General features: G+C 38.4%; 1 protein-coding gene across 10 annotated transcripts in view; it reads right to left on the bottom strand.

Moving 5' to 3' along the window:
• MYO5A (myosin VA) overlaps positions 1 to 15,348 on the bottom strand; it is a 117,616-nt gene that overhangs the window by 11,363 nt on the left and 90,905 nt on the right. For 3 of the 10 annotated variants that reach the window (XM_068958116.1, XM_068958126.1, XM_068958125.1), the window contains 9 exons: positions 14,623 to 14,736; positions 12,101 to 12,247; positions 11,278 to 11,331; positions 10,355 to 10,582; positions 7,653 to 7,753; positions 6,986 to 7,066; positions 4,832 to 5,030; positions 3,180 to 3,254; positions 1,116 to 1,209 (listed from right to left, as the gene is read on the bottom strand). In XM_068958116.1, the coding sequence (XP_068814217.1) occupies positions 1,116 to 1,209; positions 3,180 to 3,254; positions 4,832 to 5,030; positions 6,986 to 7,066; positions 7,653 to 7,753; positions 10,355 to 10,582; positions 11,278 to 11,331; positions 12,101 to 12,247; positions 14,623 to 14,736 (1,093 nt within the window). The remainder of the gene's footprint in view (positions 1 to 1,115; positions 1,210 to 3,179; positions 3,255 to 4,831; positions 5,031 to 6,985; positions 7,067 to 7,652; positions 7,754 to 10,354; positions 10,583 to 11,277; positions 11,332 to 12,100; positions 12,248 to 14,622; positions 14,737 to 15,348) is intronic. The other 7 variants (XM_068958117.1, XM_068958122.1, XM_068958119.1 and 4 more) reach the window with 7 other exon arrangements.

Genomic DNA, 15,348 nt, shown 5'->3' on the forward strand with positions numbered 1-15,348 from the left:
ACCTTTCAGAAGGATATATGAAACATCCACCTTGCTGCATACAGTACCTCACAGTATCATACTCTACACCTACACTCCACTTGATCAGATGGCAGGTAGGTTTTTGAAAAGCATATGGTAAGACTTCATCCCAGAAAAGCTACATCCTCTTCTCATAATTGTCCTATAGCTGCATGTAGTTTCTGCCAACTATTGTGAATGCTGTAAATGTGCTAAATGTCTATACTTGTAAAGTGGGACGGAGAACGCAGAAATCCAAACCGAAGCTCGAGAAAAGCTGCCAGTAACTAAAGGATAATATACTCTTGTTAATCCAGGTTTAACTTGATACCACTAATTGCACTGCTCTTTTCAAAAACTGAGGCACTGAAGACTACACAGCCACTAATTTCATTCCCAGTACTCAAAAAAGCTTCTGAAGGGTCAGGGCCAGGATTATTTAAAAACAAACTAATTCTTCAACTTTATAACATTGTTAATTACTTTTAGCAATTAAAATGACTTTACTTATCCAGAGGCATAATAAGCTCTCTGTCTCACCAGTCCTGCAATCCTAAGGCAACTCACTTTGACGCTCACAAAAATAAAATCAGCTTAGTTTGTATCTCAGCGTTCTCACATTCAGGTCTGGCCAGCAACTCTGAAAGGAAACCTCAAGCAGAAAACGGCAGTCTCAGCATTCTCAGCTCCAGTGATACAGAAATTCACAATCAAAAGAAAACTGGGAAAATTATTTCTGCCTGGTTCACAAGAAAACTAGGAAAATTATTTCTGCCTGGTTCACATTTAGTATAGCTTTTCTCTTGACAAAAATCAGATAACGTCTTTGAGCACAAAAAGAAGTCAGGTAACACTTTCTCGTGTTCTTATGTTTCAAAGAAATATCCATTTCTGTTTTCGCTGCTTTAAAATACAACAAATTTTCAACGGATGTTTTAAAAGGAACACACAGAGCTCTGAATAGATCTCCTGTTTGCGGAATCAATTAAGAGAAGCCGACGTTACTGAGGACCCCATGCCCTCCAAGGCAGCTTGGACAGATGGATACGATGACAACGGGATCACAAAAAGTAAAAAAAAAAACAAACAAAAAACTGTACTTTCTCTCAAAATACCTTCAAGTTCACCAATCTTCTTAGCAAATACTTTCAACTGTTTCTTCAGCTTGCGAACGGTTTTGTCTTGCTTTTCAAGTTGTTCCATTAAATCCTGTAAATTAAGATGAGAGAAAAATTAATGTATAGAAAATGCAAAAACATGTGACAGAGACAAAACCAGCACTGTTAGCATTATAAGACGGTGAGGAAAGCTGAACAGTAGTGCCATCCTCTGGCTGAGGTTTGCAAGCTGGTACGCTGCCTATAACACAAGCCAAATATTACAAATATTATTAAGTTACGTGCAGCATGACAAAGGCAAAGCTCTTATGCAGGTATATTCTGCAGACATTGAGGACTAGGTCGGTTCTTATAGTGAGTAGAAGACATTTTGCTGCAAACAGATTTCCCTAATGCTTCCTCTCTGCTCTTCCAAACGTCTCAGTGAAATTCTTTGCTTTATTACTCATCAGCTAGCCTATACTTCTGCACCATTTATTCATGCCTTCAGGACTGCCTTGTTATTCAGACCTATCCATTTTATAGGAATATAAAAGAGGAATCTGGAAAAAGAACATAAATTGGATTAAAAGTTACTAAAATCATCAGGCATCCAAACATACGACATTTCTCACAACGCTGCCATCTCCCTGTTGCTTGCTCTCAAAACATTTCCTTAGACTGAAGCAGAGTTCTTACAGGAACTATCTTTTTATTCTGCACTTGAACACCACCTAGCACCTAACAGTCTTAGTACTGCAATAAAATGGCATTTTTATTTCAAACAATCCCCAGAAATCTCTCTCTGAATACTTCTGTGACCTGTGGTAATGTATTCATGCAATAATCATGTAATTAGAAAATGGAAACTCTTTACAAAGGAAGCAAAACCTCAAGCTCAAAAACACCTGTAAATCATTTCAGATTAAGGGTTTGAAAGAAGCTTAAAAGAAAAATGCTCTTTTTGGAAGCCTGATTCTTCATGGCACTGGTATGGATAAGGTACCATGAGCCCTCTGCATCAAAAACCTCATCAGGGGAGCCATAACTTTCATAAAAGTGCTGAAAAATGTTAGTGCAGCATTGACAACAAATGAGAATTAGGCATAAAATTGGTTTTAATCACATAGTAGAGAGCTCACAACCTTATATAATATACTTAAACATAAGATTGTAGGCCTGCTGAAAGAACAGAACCAGGGGCAGGCTTCATATTCAAAACAGTAGTAAAAATTTTTACAAAAGAAATCCTGTTAATAACATAACTGCCTTCAGATATAACAATTTATACTGAAATTAATACAAAAGGTCTGGTCGACTGCTTTGAAATTATCTGTGAAGGGATTTGGTTTCTGAACAACAACAAATATGCGAGAAGGAAAAAACTTCTTTCTATGGCTCCTCTAAACAAATTAAATAGATTTCACATCTCAGTAAGATTTGAAATCTCATAAATGGTACTCTTTTCAAGCTTAGGCACGGTACGATCTCTGTTTGCTAGCCTACCTTTAATTATGGTGGAATTATCTCCCTCCCCCCCCAATTATTTCCAATTTATCCTTCAGATTTTGTGTTTCTGCAAAATGTTAATTAAAACCTCTGATTAACTGCACTGCAAACAAATCTGTGAGCAAATTCAGACTAAGGTCAGGCTACTCATGTCTGCAGGCATTACTCACTTTGGTAACTATCTGTAGGATCAGGCCTCTATTTTGCTGAACTGAATGTAAACGTATAAAGTTTTAAAGCAAATAACGGGTCTAAAAAATGGAGCATCGTTTGCATCACATAACTCCTTTCAAGGCATTTTTAATCCTTAAGTGGTATTCAGAAAGAAACCACTTTGATCACAGTGCAAGACTTATATTAGTAACAAAAACTGTGCATCAAAAAGAGACACTGAGATAACACAGAGGACACTAAGATTAACAAAAAAGCAGTGAGGGAAGAAATTGGCATCGTGAAGCTCTCTGCAGGGGAGTTCCTTGGAGAGGGAGAAAGGCAGGCAGCCTGCTGTTCAATTAGTGCTCCAGAAACAGCGAACAAGACAACAGAGAAACAGGACTCGTGTGATCTACATACAATCATCCGTTTGTAAAGTGAAATCCGGTACGATTGATACTTCTTGGGATCATCTGCATACAACTCCTCATAAAACTGTAAAAATAGGTACAGGATTGTTTTTCTCCCTTCCTTTGAGGCACTCTTACTTCAGTAAGCACTACATAAATACAATCAGGTTAAAACAAGGTCAAGATCTTCATTTTTTTTGTAGTCTTAATTTTTACATGCGAGGCTCGCGCCAGCCTCTCAGAAAGAGAAGTTGATGTAGATGAGTTGCAGAACGGTCAGATCTTTTAAAAATGGCAAGTAGCATTACTATGCAAGTCTAGAATATAACCTGTGTGAGAATTTGGAAAGAACATTTTCTTATGCTAGTAACGATGGGAGTGCAGTGAATACTGAAATTCTAATACCACATCTGGATAGGGCTAGGAGTGGAAAATAAGCATATTCTCAATGTGGAATGGGCTTAAACAGTTGAAGTGAAATACTAAGGAACAAGTCTATATTTAACAAGTAAAATTACGTTCACTGTATTCGAAAATAAAGAGAACTCCTCTGAGATGTAATGACATGACTGTGAGTTGTCTTGGGAACTCAGAATGTGATGAGTAGTTCTCGGGGGGGGGGGGAAGGGGGGAAGACTAAAAATCATAATATATAACTAAGCAGTAGGAGAGAGCTGTCCAAGATGGAAATATTTGCCATACACCTGTTCCAGCTAGAGATGGTTACTGCTGAGACAAACTTATAATATATTTTCAATTATAAACATACTTCCAATGGCAGTTTCCCCTGATCTATCAGCTGAATTATCTATTACTTTCCTCAAAATCTGTGGTACTAAGACGCAGCCCAACAATGATAATTTCTGTAATGTATGTAAGCAGGAACGACTACACCTTGGCTTGTTTAGAGGACGCTCAGAGGTAGGAACTTTCTTCCTAAAATAACATGGTTCACTTTGCTATAAAGAAGAAACTCTAGAGGAAGACTCCACGCTAATAAGAAGTTTATTGATAAGCCAACGATACTTCAAGGTGGGCCTCTCTGGAAAATCCCCTCAGGAGTTAACCAGCCTGCACACGACAAATGTACTCCTTCAGAGAGAAGGGTAAGGAATTTCACCTCATCTTTCCTTCATACAAAACTGCTGCACAGCAAACAAGAAACACCAATTAGCCAAGTGGCTTCCAACCAAGGGTCTTTTTCTGTAACTATTTGTTTCTTCAAAACACATTGAATACATCTGGCTCGTAACACAGTGGATGATCTACGCAGCTTCAGGCAGAGCGGAGGGAAACAGGACGAAAAGCTACTTCAAAGAATTAAAGAACTCCATCAGAGTTTTTTCTATGAAATGAGGTCCGTGGATATCCCTCATTCTGTCTAGGGATGATAAAGCTTATCAGTTGAAACGAGTACTCTTACACTGAGATTCATGAGCTTTCCCCATGTTGGAGACCTCTAACAAACTCCCTGAGACATTATTACTTCATCAGCAGTCATTAGTCTCTCTCTTACGTTAGTTTACCTACAAAAACCTATTGCACTCCTACAATGTACCAAGGCAGGCTGCCTCTGGAAAATTGGGAAAATTGGTAAGAACTCAGAGGCACAGACAAGTCTCTAAGTCTCGTAGCCTGCTACCGCAGCGTCGCTTCCCTTACCAGGTTCTCGTTGGTCAGCCGCGTGATCTCATGCTGCAGGCTAGCTTCGATCCGGGCCTCCGGGGGCAGCTGCAGATTCTGCGCCAAGAGCTGCTGCTGGCGATTATTTTCTTCCTTCAGGCTTTGGATCTCACCTCGCAGCGACTCCAGTTCATTCTCATGGCTCTTCTTCTGCGACTGAAGCTGAGACTCCAGCAGCCTGAAGAAGTTGAGCAACAGTTGCGAGACACTTAGAAAGTTACATCCCAAATTTGCAGAGAGAGTCTAAAGCTTTAGCTGCTGCTCAGGAACAATTAGCCATGGCTTGCAAGGGAAAATGAAAAAGGCAGAGTACTCTTTAAACCCTTCAATATGCCTTCTAATTAAATTAAGCTTGCACGATCAAAAAGTGGAGAGAAACTAATTACGACACTACTTTGCCTTAGCTTTGTGATTGAACAAATACTATGTATGGTACCACTGAGAACATGTGGTAATAAATGTATTGCTAAGTCTTCCTAGCTTGTCACTGTTTTTAAGGCGTAGACAAGCTTTACTTCTAACCAAATCAAATAAACTGTGTAAGAGGAAGAAGGAAATATATTTGCTTAAGCTAGGACCCTGTGATATTAACAAAGGAAAATCTTTTTAGTTTAGGAAAATCTGTTTAGTTAACTCTGTTCAGTCAGGAACTGAAATGTGTAACTGCAAATACACAAAAATTATCTTTATTTTTACATTGAAATAAACATTTTGAAGATTGTTGTCATTTGGGCAGGAAAAGTTAACAACAGACCCAAACTCAGGACTGGGGTCCAGGAGTTTTATTTTATCCCTGACTCTGCCATTGACTCACTCTTTACCCTTGGGCAAATCATGTCTCAAATTCTTCTCATGTGCAATGGAGATAATACCTAATCGCCTCCTTCAAAGCAGCGCTGTGCGGACCAACTCCTGTTTGCAAGGCACTGTCCAAGTGCTCTGACTCATAATCTCATAAATACACACACACAGGAAGTGACATTAATAGTGACTGCTAGTGTTCAATTAGACAAACTTTGAGGGTTTAAATATGCATAGGGCAGGCACATTTATTAGTAAGTAGACTGATCAAGCACGCAAGGGCAAATAGTCATTTACCTGCAACGCTCTGCCATTTAACAAAAAGCTTGTTGCCTCTACAGTGCTAGGACAACAAAATAAAAAGATGCGGAGCAATCACTCTCGCATCCTGCTCTGCGGAACGCCGGCGCTAAGTTCGATCTTCGCAGGCTTACAAAACAAGCTTAGGTTTAGAATTTGTTAGCAAGAGAAACAGAAAGACAGAAGTTAGCAGCATCCAATCCAGAATACCTCCTTTTGCAGTTACTGCTACCAAACGTGTATATTTAAGAAAGTCAGCACTGCCGATCTATTGAATTAGTTGGCTGTACACAAGTACGACCCATGTTGCAAGTCTGGGACACGTTCAAGAACACGGAGAGCCAGACATGTACACGCAGCCAGAGCTGAAGGTACTAACGAGGTCAATGTCACCAGCTGACCGACCAGCACGCAGTCCTCGCACAGGTTGCGGCGACTGTACTGAGGTTTGAAGAGTGCCATGATGAACCACAGATTACTTCTCTGTTGGTTATTGTGCGTGCGCTACGTTTTGAATCTTGTACAAAGACGTGGGAGAGGAACGTTAAATCTATTGAACTTCAGTCGAAAGGAGGAGAGTAAGACGCACAACCACATGAAAGTTAAGAGCATGCTGAAGCTATTGAAACAGCAGCTTTATAATTACTACAATGATTGTACTTTAAGCTGAAAAACTGTAAGGAACGTTAATTTCTACATCCAATATAAAGGGCGACAAACAATATACAGTTAAAAACTTTTCCAATTGTGCAGCTTGTGGTATTTTCTAGTCTGTGTTTGCGCAAGTGTTTTTATGTAGTATATATTAGCTGTTATTGACATCTTAAGTTTTTAATGAATAATTTGACGGGTAACAAGGTTTGGGGACTAAGTTTAGGGAAAGTCTAAATTTGTAAAATTTCTGGTGAATTGTTTTTTAACTATTAGTGCATAAGAAATACTGTAGCTAAAGCAAACCCATAGCAAGGGGCACAGTTAGCTAGAAAAGAAGATGCAAATGAAGAAAAAAAACATTCTGAGAAGTCTGGTAACCTGTTGGCTTGTTTTAACCCTTCATAAACCAGCCAAAGTTCTCCGTCCTCATTCAGCATATGATAGTCCTGGGGAGATTGTCTTCCAAGAAAAATGTTTAAAAAAAATACAAAAAAAGAGATACATGATGGTGATGAAATGACATGTGAAGGGCAGTACACACTAAATTACAATTACTGTAAAAGAAAAAACAAACAATGCTCTAAAACTGCTTAGCAAAATACTTCTCTTGTTTACACCTGTTTATTCTTAATGATGAAATTACGTTCTCAGTGTTAGAGATCACAGCTGGTTACAGCACTTCATGATATTACAGTATATGTATTATGAGAGCTTACTGTGACAACTACTGGATAATAGGTAAAAATAGCATGGGGAATGGCACCCAGAAACAGAGAAGGAACATCAAAAAATAACTGTTTGAGCAACTCAACCAATTAAAGGTTAGGAAGATGGAATCCAGGAAGCTTGACTCTGCATTTCCCCCCACTGCTTCCAAATCCTTTTGGATATTGCATACAGCAATTGAACTCATCAAATTATATCCCCATCTACAAGTGCTCTTGAATAATCTAGGCTTACATGGATGCAACTTACTGACTATGACACCCTGAGTGTCTCACAGCAGACCCCAAATGACGGTAAATCAAATAAAGAGAACTCATACCTGTTTGTTTCCTTCAGTCCAATATATGCCTGTGCTATTTCTCCTTTGTCTTTCATCTTTTGCACATCCTCCAAGAGGATTGTAGAATCCGTCATGGTATTCTGGAAGAAGAACCATTGTTTCCAGGGTAAATTTTACACTGCAATTGTCCTTTGAATCTGTATTTTAGTCACTTTATTCAAATGGGATCTTACTCCTAGAGCAGCCCCACCAAAATTAGTGTGGGTACTTGGGGAGCAGGAGTCTGGTCTATAATTTCTATGACCACTTGGTGTATTTTTTAAAATGAATGTATGCAACATGTGGTAATATCAGGCTGTCTAATAAGCATGTACATGTGACAATCTCTTTTCATTTGTTCATCATGTGAAAGGAATGAAATACATTTCATAAAATGATGAACTGGCATTTTATTTTGACTCGTCAGGAACAGCTGCTAATACTGAAAGTGAAGAAGTGTTATTTTGCAACAAGTTTACAAATACAACTTAGTTCTATTCCTATTTCTTAAACACAGCATTACCTGTATTCTTTGGAACCTTGCAAATAAGATCTATTCCTCCCTTCACATATTTTAAGCGCTCTGCCGAAGCTGGAAGTAACTTACAAGGAGTGGAAGTTTAAGTTGGTTATCATCATAATACCATTTTGTTTCACTTCAGAATGTTTACTACCACACTTTTCCTTTTTCTTCAGTAAAACCTGAAACATTTAACAGGCGTTCACAGTCACTTAAGCCTGTCTGATCTGAGTCTTATGCCATTCCTGTGAATGATTATAGTGAAACCACAAGATGCTAATGAACATAAGAGATGGATTTCTGACTTCTCTTTTTGACTTTCAAAACAATTAAATGTTATTTCCCTGAGCAAAATGTTACAAAACACAGGCAGTATCAATTTTGTGCATATGCATTTTTGGAGACTAAATCTTGTATGATTTGGGTTATCGTCTATAAAAATCATAAGCTTCTCATCGAATCAGTCCCAACATCCTTATGAAATCTTTGTGAGTTTTCTACTATTATTTTACTATACAGTAAAACTGTTGTAATCTCACTCGTCAATCTACCCAGCTTTAGCAACCTGCACATATTTATTATTTTTGCGTTGATGGAAAGAAATGCTAATTACTCTTCTCTCTTCAAGAACATTCTACATGTAACATTTACATTACCAGCCTTCATTTAAAAGTTAGCTCGGTTCCTCATACTCCTAAATACTCTCGAATCACAGTGTTGCTCCTACTCTCCAAACACTCTCAACGAGATACATTGAGTTTGCCAGACAGATTCATGAGTTTTTCCCTTCACTTTCAGGTTACCATAAACTAACAACTCAATATTGTTAAATCTGCTTGTTTCAAAGTAACTTGTTCCCTTTTGGGAGGGGGGAAGGTGGGTGGAATTAGGCAAGGGGCAATGAGAATGGTCTCTTCAGCAACAGCAAAGCATGAGAACAACTTCAACAACATGCAGGTTATGAGATGCAGGGAAACAGCAGCTCAGGTATTGATGGGGTGTTTTTTTTTTTTTTTTTTTTTTAGCACTTAAGAGATGCTAGTTTATAGCTGTGGAAGAAAATATGTACCTTATCCTCCTGGTAATCAAATCGGTAGGCAAGAAAGAAGAGAAACAAATCATTACAAGATTCTGTTCGTGCTGCAGCTATCCAACCTAACAAGCAGAAGCTATATGCAAAACTGGCTATTAGCCATCCCCCCCATCACCTTTATATTTCTCTCCCAATAGCTGTCAAAACAGCACTTGTATGCCACCTTTGTTGAGAATAAGTTATTCAAGGATTTACTGTTCAAGAATTTATGTTCTTAATATTACAGGAAAACATGGTTTTGCTCTCCTTATAATTAATCATTTAAAACAAGATATGTACACCTCCATGCATCACACACTTTCAATTTATTTGGCACAAGTATTAGAAGATCTTTGTAGTAGTAAAAGAAAGAGGACACCTCTGTTCATTCCCTGCTGAGAATCACTAGATAGCTCAATTCAATTGAAATGACCAGTTATTGGATTTACTTGATACTTTTTTTTAGAAAGAATAACTCTCATTTTCATAGCTATTACTTCCCATGAAAGAAAGTAAGTATCTCATCAGAATTAGAGCTTTATTTTTCAGAAGATATGCATTTCAGGGGTTCTAATGGCATCTACTCTTCTCAACAAACCACATGATACCTATCAAGCAATAATGTGGAATATATACACTTTCATAGGTTGTCTCTATGAAACTTAATTGCTATGTAAGTGTGATCATCTATGACCAGGCGTAGATTTGGAGCAAAGGGTTCCTGAAGTATTAATTGAAAAACATTTCTAGGAACTGTTGTAAATTTCCCAGTCAAGCTACATACTCAGGAGAGAAATGATACTACTCCAAATTATAATTATTTCTGCATTGTTAAGAGATTTTCAGGAGACCCTGGCCAGACCGTCGGTATCTGCCAGCCTGGTGTGATATCTTTATATGGACGCTGGCAGAGCAGCCCAAAACTGATTGATCAACAGAATCTCCCAATTCGAACGTTGCAATCTGCACGCTAGTCACTGATCAATGGATTGCACCTAGAAAGCCTTGGAAGCTTAGACCGTTTTTCTCTGCCTTTTCAAGCATGCTGCTAAGTTAAATAAAGCACCTCAGTGATGCAATTTAATTTTACTACCCAGTACTATTATTTACCTTGGGTTGAATAGCTTCTTTCTGACTAACCAGCTGAGACCTCAGGATGAGGACTTCTTCCTTGCGCACTTCAAGCTCTTCACTTACTGAAGTCAGCTGATCGAGCAGGACCCTATACGCAGGGGCACCAGGAGCAGTTACCTCTGGAGATCGCGTTTCTGTGAGGGCTTTCTGCAGCTCATTCAACTCATTCTTCAGTTTTTTATTCTCAGATTCAAGTTCTTGACGCTGCAAGAAACAGGGACAGCTCCACTCAGCATCATTCCTACATGCCAATAAAATAGAGCTACGAAGCTATGGATAGAAAGGGTAAAAACTGTGGGTAACTGTGACAGATCAGTCACTTTCTCTCTTAACCCTGGCTTCTTGACTACTGTGAATAGTGCCTGGGAGGATTTCACTAATAAGGCTACCTTTGGTCTGAAGTGCCAAATTAGAATACAAACTCACGACTCCCATCAAATTTGATGGAAAAAATTTACCGATGTTTTCCCCATTCTTCCCTTAAAAAAAGCAGTTCCCAACAAACAGTAGTGAGAAGGCTATGAAGATTCTGGAGCATTTAGTGATATTGGGAAATATTTTTATTTTTAGTGGTCTAAGATATGCATCAATTTCAATAATGCGTTTGGAGGAGAGGGCTACACTCATCATTGTATTTTTGCTCAAATTCACTTGCAAGCTGTACTAAGCCAGCAGAGAACTCCTCTGTTTTAAGGGGATCTTCTTGATCTGCAGGCCCAGGCACACGCTCTACACCTCAGAAAGGGCAATCCCACAATAAAATGCTGGTTGGGGAATTTTCATTCTATTTTCTCCAGCCGATATACTGAAACAAGATGGCTCATACAACGTGCTATGCTAGCAGGTATAATTGGTGGCAACATTATCACTAGAAAATAACATAAACTTTCCAGAATTACCTTGAGTGACTCATACTCCAACTCTGCACCTCTTATTGGGGGCCTTTCCTCCTCCTATGAAAGAACACGGACAACAGTGGGAAAAAAAACCTAACCCTTCCTATTCTTTAAACAAGTTGAAGCAGGAAAAGGAAGCAAGTATTTTGCAGCCACAAAGGGAGCTGAACATTTTTAACTATAAAACTGGCAAACACTTATTCTAGTACTGCTGAGGGCTTAACGTTGACTATTGGCATTATCTCCTTTCCTTTACTTATGGGTTTATGACACATAATTAGTTAACATAAATAAAGTCATTTAAAAATTACACTAATGCTGCTGGTAATGAAACGGAGCAGAACTACTGAACGCCAGGAAGCTCAAGAAATTCACTGGTGGAAGGTAAACAGGAAACAATTGCCAAAATCGGTGACATACTTTTTACAACTACTTGAAGAGACCAAACCAGAAGGGAATTTCAAATAGAATCTGCTAAATCTGTCTAATCCCAGTGGTTTGGCTCTGCATCCTGGTTCAATTCTTGGCCATATTCTTACTCATTCCCCTCAGTGTTTAAGTAGATTGGCTATTTAATAATAAATGGCCCTTTTTTAGCAAAGGTCCCAACCGCTTTTGGTTCCTGTTAACTCCAACAATGGGATCTCAGTGATGCTGGAAAAGAAAATAAGCTGCCCATAGTACCAAGTAGTAAAAGTACTGAGGCATAAAACCTGTGGTTAAATAAAGCAAGTACTATGGGAAGATAAGGATTTAGGATCGTAGCTGATATATCGTAAGAAGGAATAATCTGGCATCAGCGTTTCATCAGCTAGAAGGATTCCACCTTAGCCTTAGCACGTAGAGCTTGTTCTTCCTTTCTGTCCAGTTCATCTTGCAGGGATTGCTTTTCTTGCTCCAGCTCTGTAACCCGTTTCTGCAGCTTGAGGAACAGAGACATATCCAGTGGTGCCTTTTTCTCACTTGGTTCCTGCTTTAGAAAGAACAGAAGGAAGTCAAGTAGTATTGCATTTCCACATCAAAAGGAAGCTCTACTGTGAGTAAAAAAGGGAAATAAATTGGGGAAAAGAAAAGAAAAACAGAGATATTACTTGATTCTGAGGGTTCGCTACAGGCATCTAAAATGTTTCATCAGCATCAAAAGACTATTTTTAAAAGGGATCTACTATTATAAACCATATCTAAACCTAGAGTCTAAGAAAAGAAAGCACTAGAGACGACCTAGCAGAGAGTAGGTCTACAGTTAAGCATACCTTTTTTTCTTACTTGTTTGGAGGGGGAAAGGAGAAAAATATCTGTGGTTAGACTCACTTGGAAAGCAACTGCAGATAGAGGCTAAGTTCTTCTGTTTTAATTATTTCTATAGTAGGTTCCTTAGCTAAAGGGAAATCTGTGTTGATTACAGATTTAGATCCATGATTAAGCAAGGTAATTTAGAGGGACGTAAAATAAAAGATATCAGAAGATATATTTTATACCCTTTTCCTTCTATGATGCTAATTAAACAGCCTGTACTGGGACTAATCCGCTAGCCTTCTCAGTATTTTCTGAGCAAGGACCACCATTTGTAATGTGAAAGTGCATCAGAAATTGTTTGTCAGCCATTCTGTACTTTATGTAGCAAGAAGATTAAAGCATTTACTATGAAGTGCACCATAAAATTCTGAAGCCCAGAAAAGGAACTAGAAAATTAACATTAACGACTGTAGCAGACAAGCAAGCACTGCCATTTCCACCTCATATCCTTTCACAGTTGAGGGGAGAGTCCTAAACTACAACAGCAGCTCAGGAAACAAACAAACAAACAAACAAAGGTTGAAATATTTCACTTCACTCTTTTGGTTTGAAATGACCTCTGCTTTTTTTGTATAGTTTTGTATTGTTAATCTATATTGTTAATCTATAATCAAACTGGAGCTTGAAATTTTATGAGGTTAAATGAATACAGATTTAATCTGCCTGGTGCTGCATTTACACACGCTCCTGTGCAGGTTACTACTTTCACTTATACTCCAAAAGCCCAAAATTGTAACAGGCATGATTCTGGCTCTAGAACATCAATTAAATAAGTCGATCAGCCAAAGGAAAGGAAGACATTTGGCTTGCATGTGAAATTCAATCACACGCAGTTGCACTTTCCTTTTCCTGACTATCCATGAAGAGAAGGGTATCCTTCTGGAACAGTTCTGCAAGGTGAAAAATGTAAGCGGAAAAGCATGAACACTCGGAAAGTGTCTGCACAGAATACGACTTCAGCATGAATGTGTCACAGTTATTTAAATCCAAGATAGAAAACCATTTTTCTGTGGAGGCTTTCAAGAACAGTAATGGCAGTAAGCAAAACGCAACTACAGACATAACGAACCAGGACAGAGAGCAAACAGGTAAGCTCACAGTTAAGACTGAAGCAGGAATTTAAAAAAAAAAAAAAAAACAACAAAAAACCCCCCAAAATCTCCAGTATGCACAGGGAAAGCTATGCATGTCCAAGCTGCCAAGCACAGTCAGACCACGAATATGATGTTCTCTGATGTGTTAGCAGTGTGACTGCTAACTTCTGTGTGACTATGTGGAAATGGGTAAAAGGGTAAGTTATCGCGGAAAACATTCGGAAAATAGTTTGGAATTAAACAATTATTCATGATTATTATTCATTATCTGAAATAAGAGAGAGTAATCTTTCTTAAAAATTTTAAATAATCTGGGATTTGTACCACTGCATATGCAAAGGGAAGGTACGTTGTCTCAGTTCTATTTTTCTGTACGAAATAGAGGAAAAAAAACCCAACAACAACAACATGAAGTTCTCAACCCTAACAATCAACTGACTATGCAAAAGGTTCATACTACCCTTTTTAATATAGGCCTTTGTTCTGCTAAGCTGAGAAGACATCAGTGCTACAGCCTCTGTGGCTGTTTTCCCACCTGGATATGTGGCTACTAAGGAAGTGGCTAAACACTCCATCAGTTTTAATGCTTAAATATACAGTATACAGACTTTCTAGGACATCTCCTGGTTTTTATGAACTGCCACTTTTGGGCCAAAAGGTGACTGTGCTCATAAAAGCTGGCAAGTGATTGACAGATGCAAACCAGCTGGATGGCCAAACATCTAATCTACACTGACTGTGTTAGAGAAGAATTCTAAGCATCCTCTCACAAAGCCTTTTTATAGAGGACTACAACTAACTACAGAAGGAGCTTTTCATAAAGAAAATGGAACAGGATGGATCGGAGCATTAGATTCCTCAATATAAAATTTGGTGTTCAAAAACATACATAAAAGGAGATAGGAATTAGCTCAATCATTGATCAATGAAAAGCATTGTTTTTTTTTTTAAATGTTACCTCCATCCTCAGTGGTAAGTCTTCTGCCTCTGTGATCTCAGAGCTGAAAGTATATTCAGATTCATTGCTACTGTGAGTTGAGTCCGTTCTTTTGTGTCCAGGCTTGGGGACGTTCTGGAGTGCAAATGAAACAAATCAATACTACTATATGTTTTTCCTACAATAGTCTGTTCACAACCTATAATTTAGCTTGTAATATTCGGTGTTAGCTAGCACAATTTTTAAGAAAAGGTTTGTGATTCTGGTCTCTCATGCTGCCTGAAGCCTGTGAGATACAGTTCACAATCAAATAGATGGAGAAAAGTCAGATCCTACTCCATCAAGCATTTGCTGTCAAAAGCAGAAGCATGCAACTACACAGCATTTTGTGGGAAAGAAAAGCTCAATTTACAAGGAAGGAACAGGCAGAGTAGGAAAGCAGAGACAGCAAGTCTCTGAAATTCCAGACACTGCAGCGAAGAATATTTTTTCCCTCCTGCCACATAAAATAGCCTCAGAACTACTGAAAATTTAACAGTAGCTGAATGTGGTACAAATGACTCCAGCATATGTTAATAACTTCAGGGCAAAATGAAGACGGAAGGCATATGGATTACCACTAGCCAAGTTACAGCAGAAATTTAACCTTCTTCCATGAAACTGAAACTAGATTATTCAATCACAAATTTTAAATGGATTTGATTTGATAGTACAGGGTGTTTTCGCTGAGCTAATTTAATTAACCAG

The sequence above is a fragment of the Struthio camelus genome, chromosome 12 (assembly GCF_040807025.1).
Source record: "Struthio camelus isolate bStrCam1 chromosome 12, bStrCam1.hap1, whole genome shotgun sequence".
Lineage (NCBI taxonomy): Eukaryota > Metazoa > Chordata > Aves > Struthioniformes > Struthionidae > Struthio > Struthio camelus.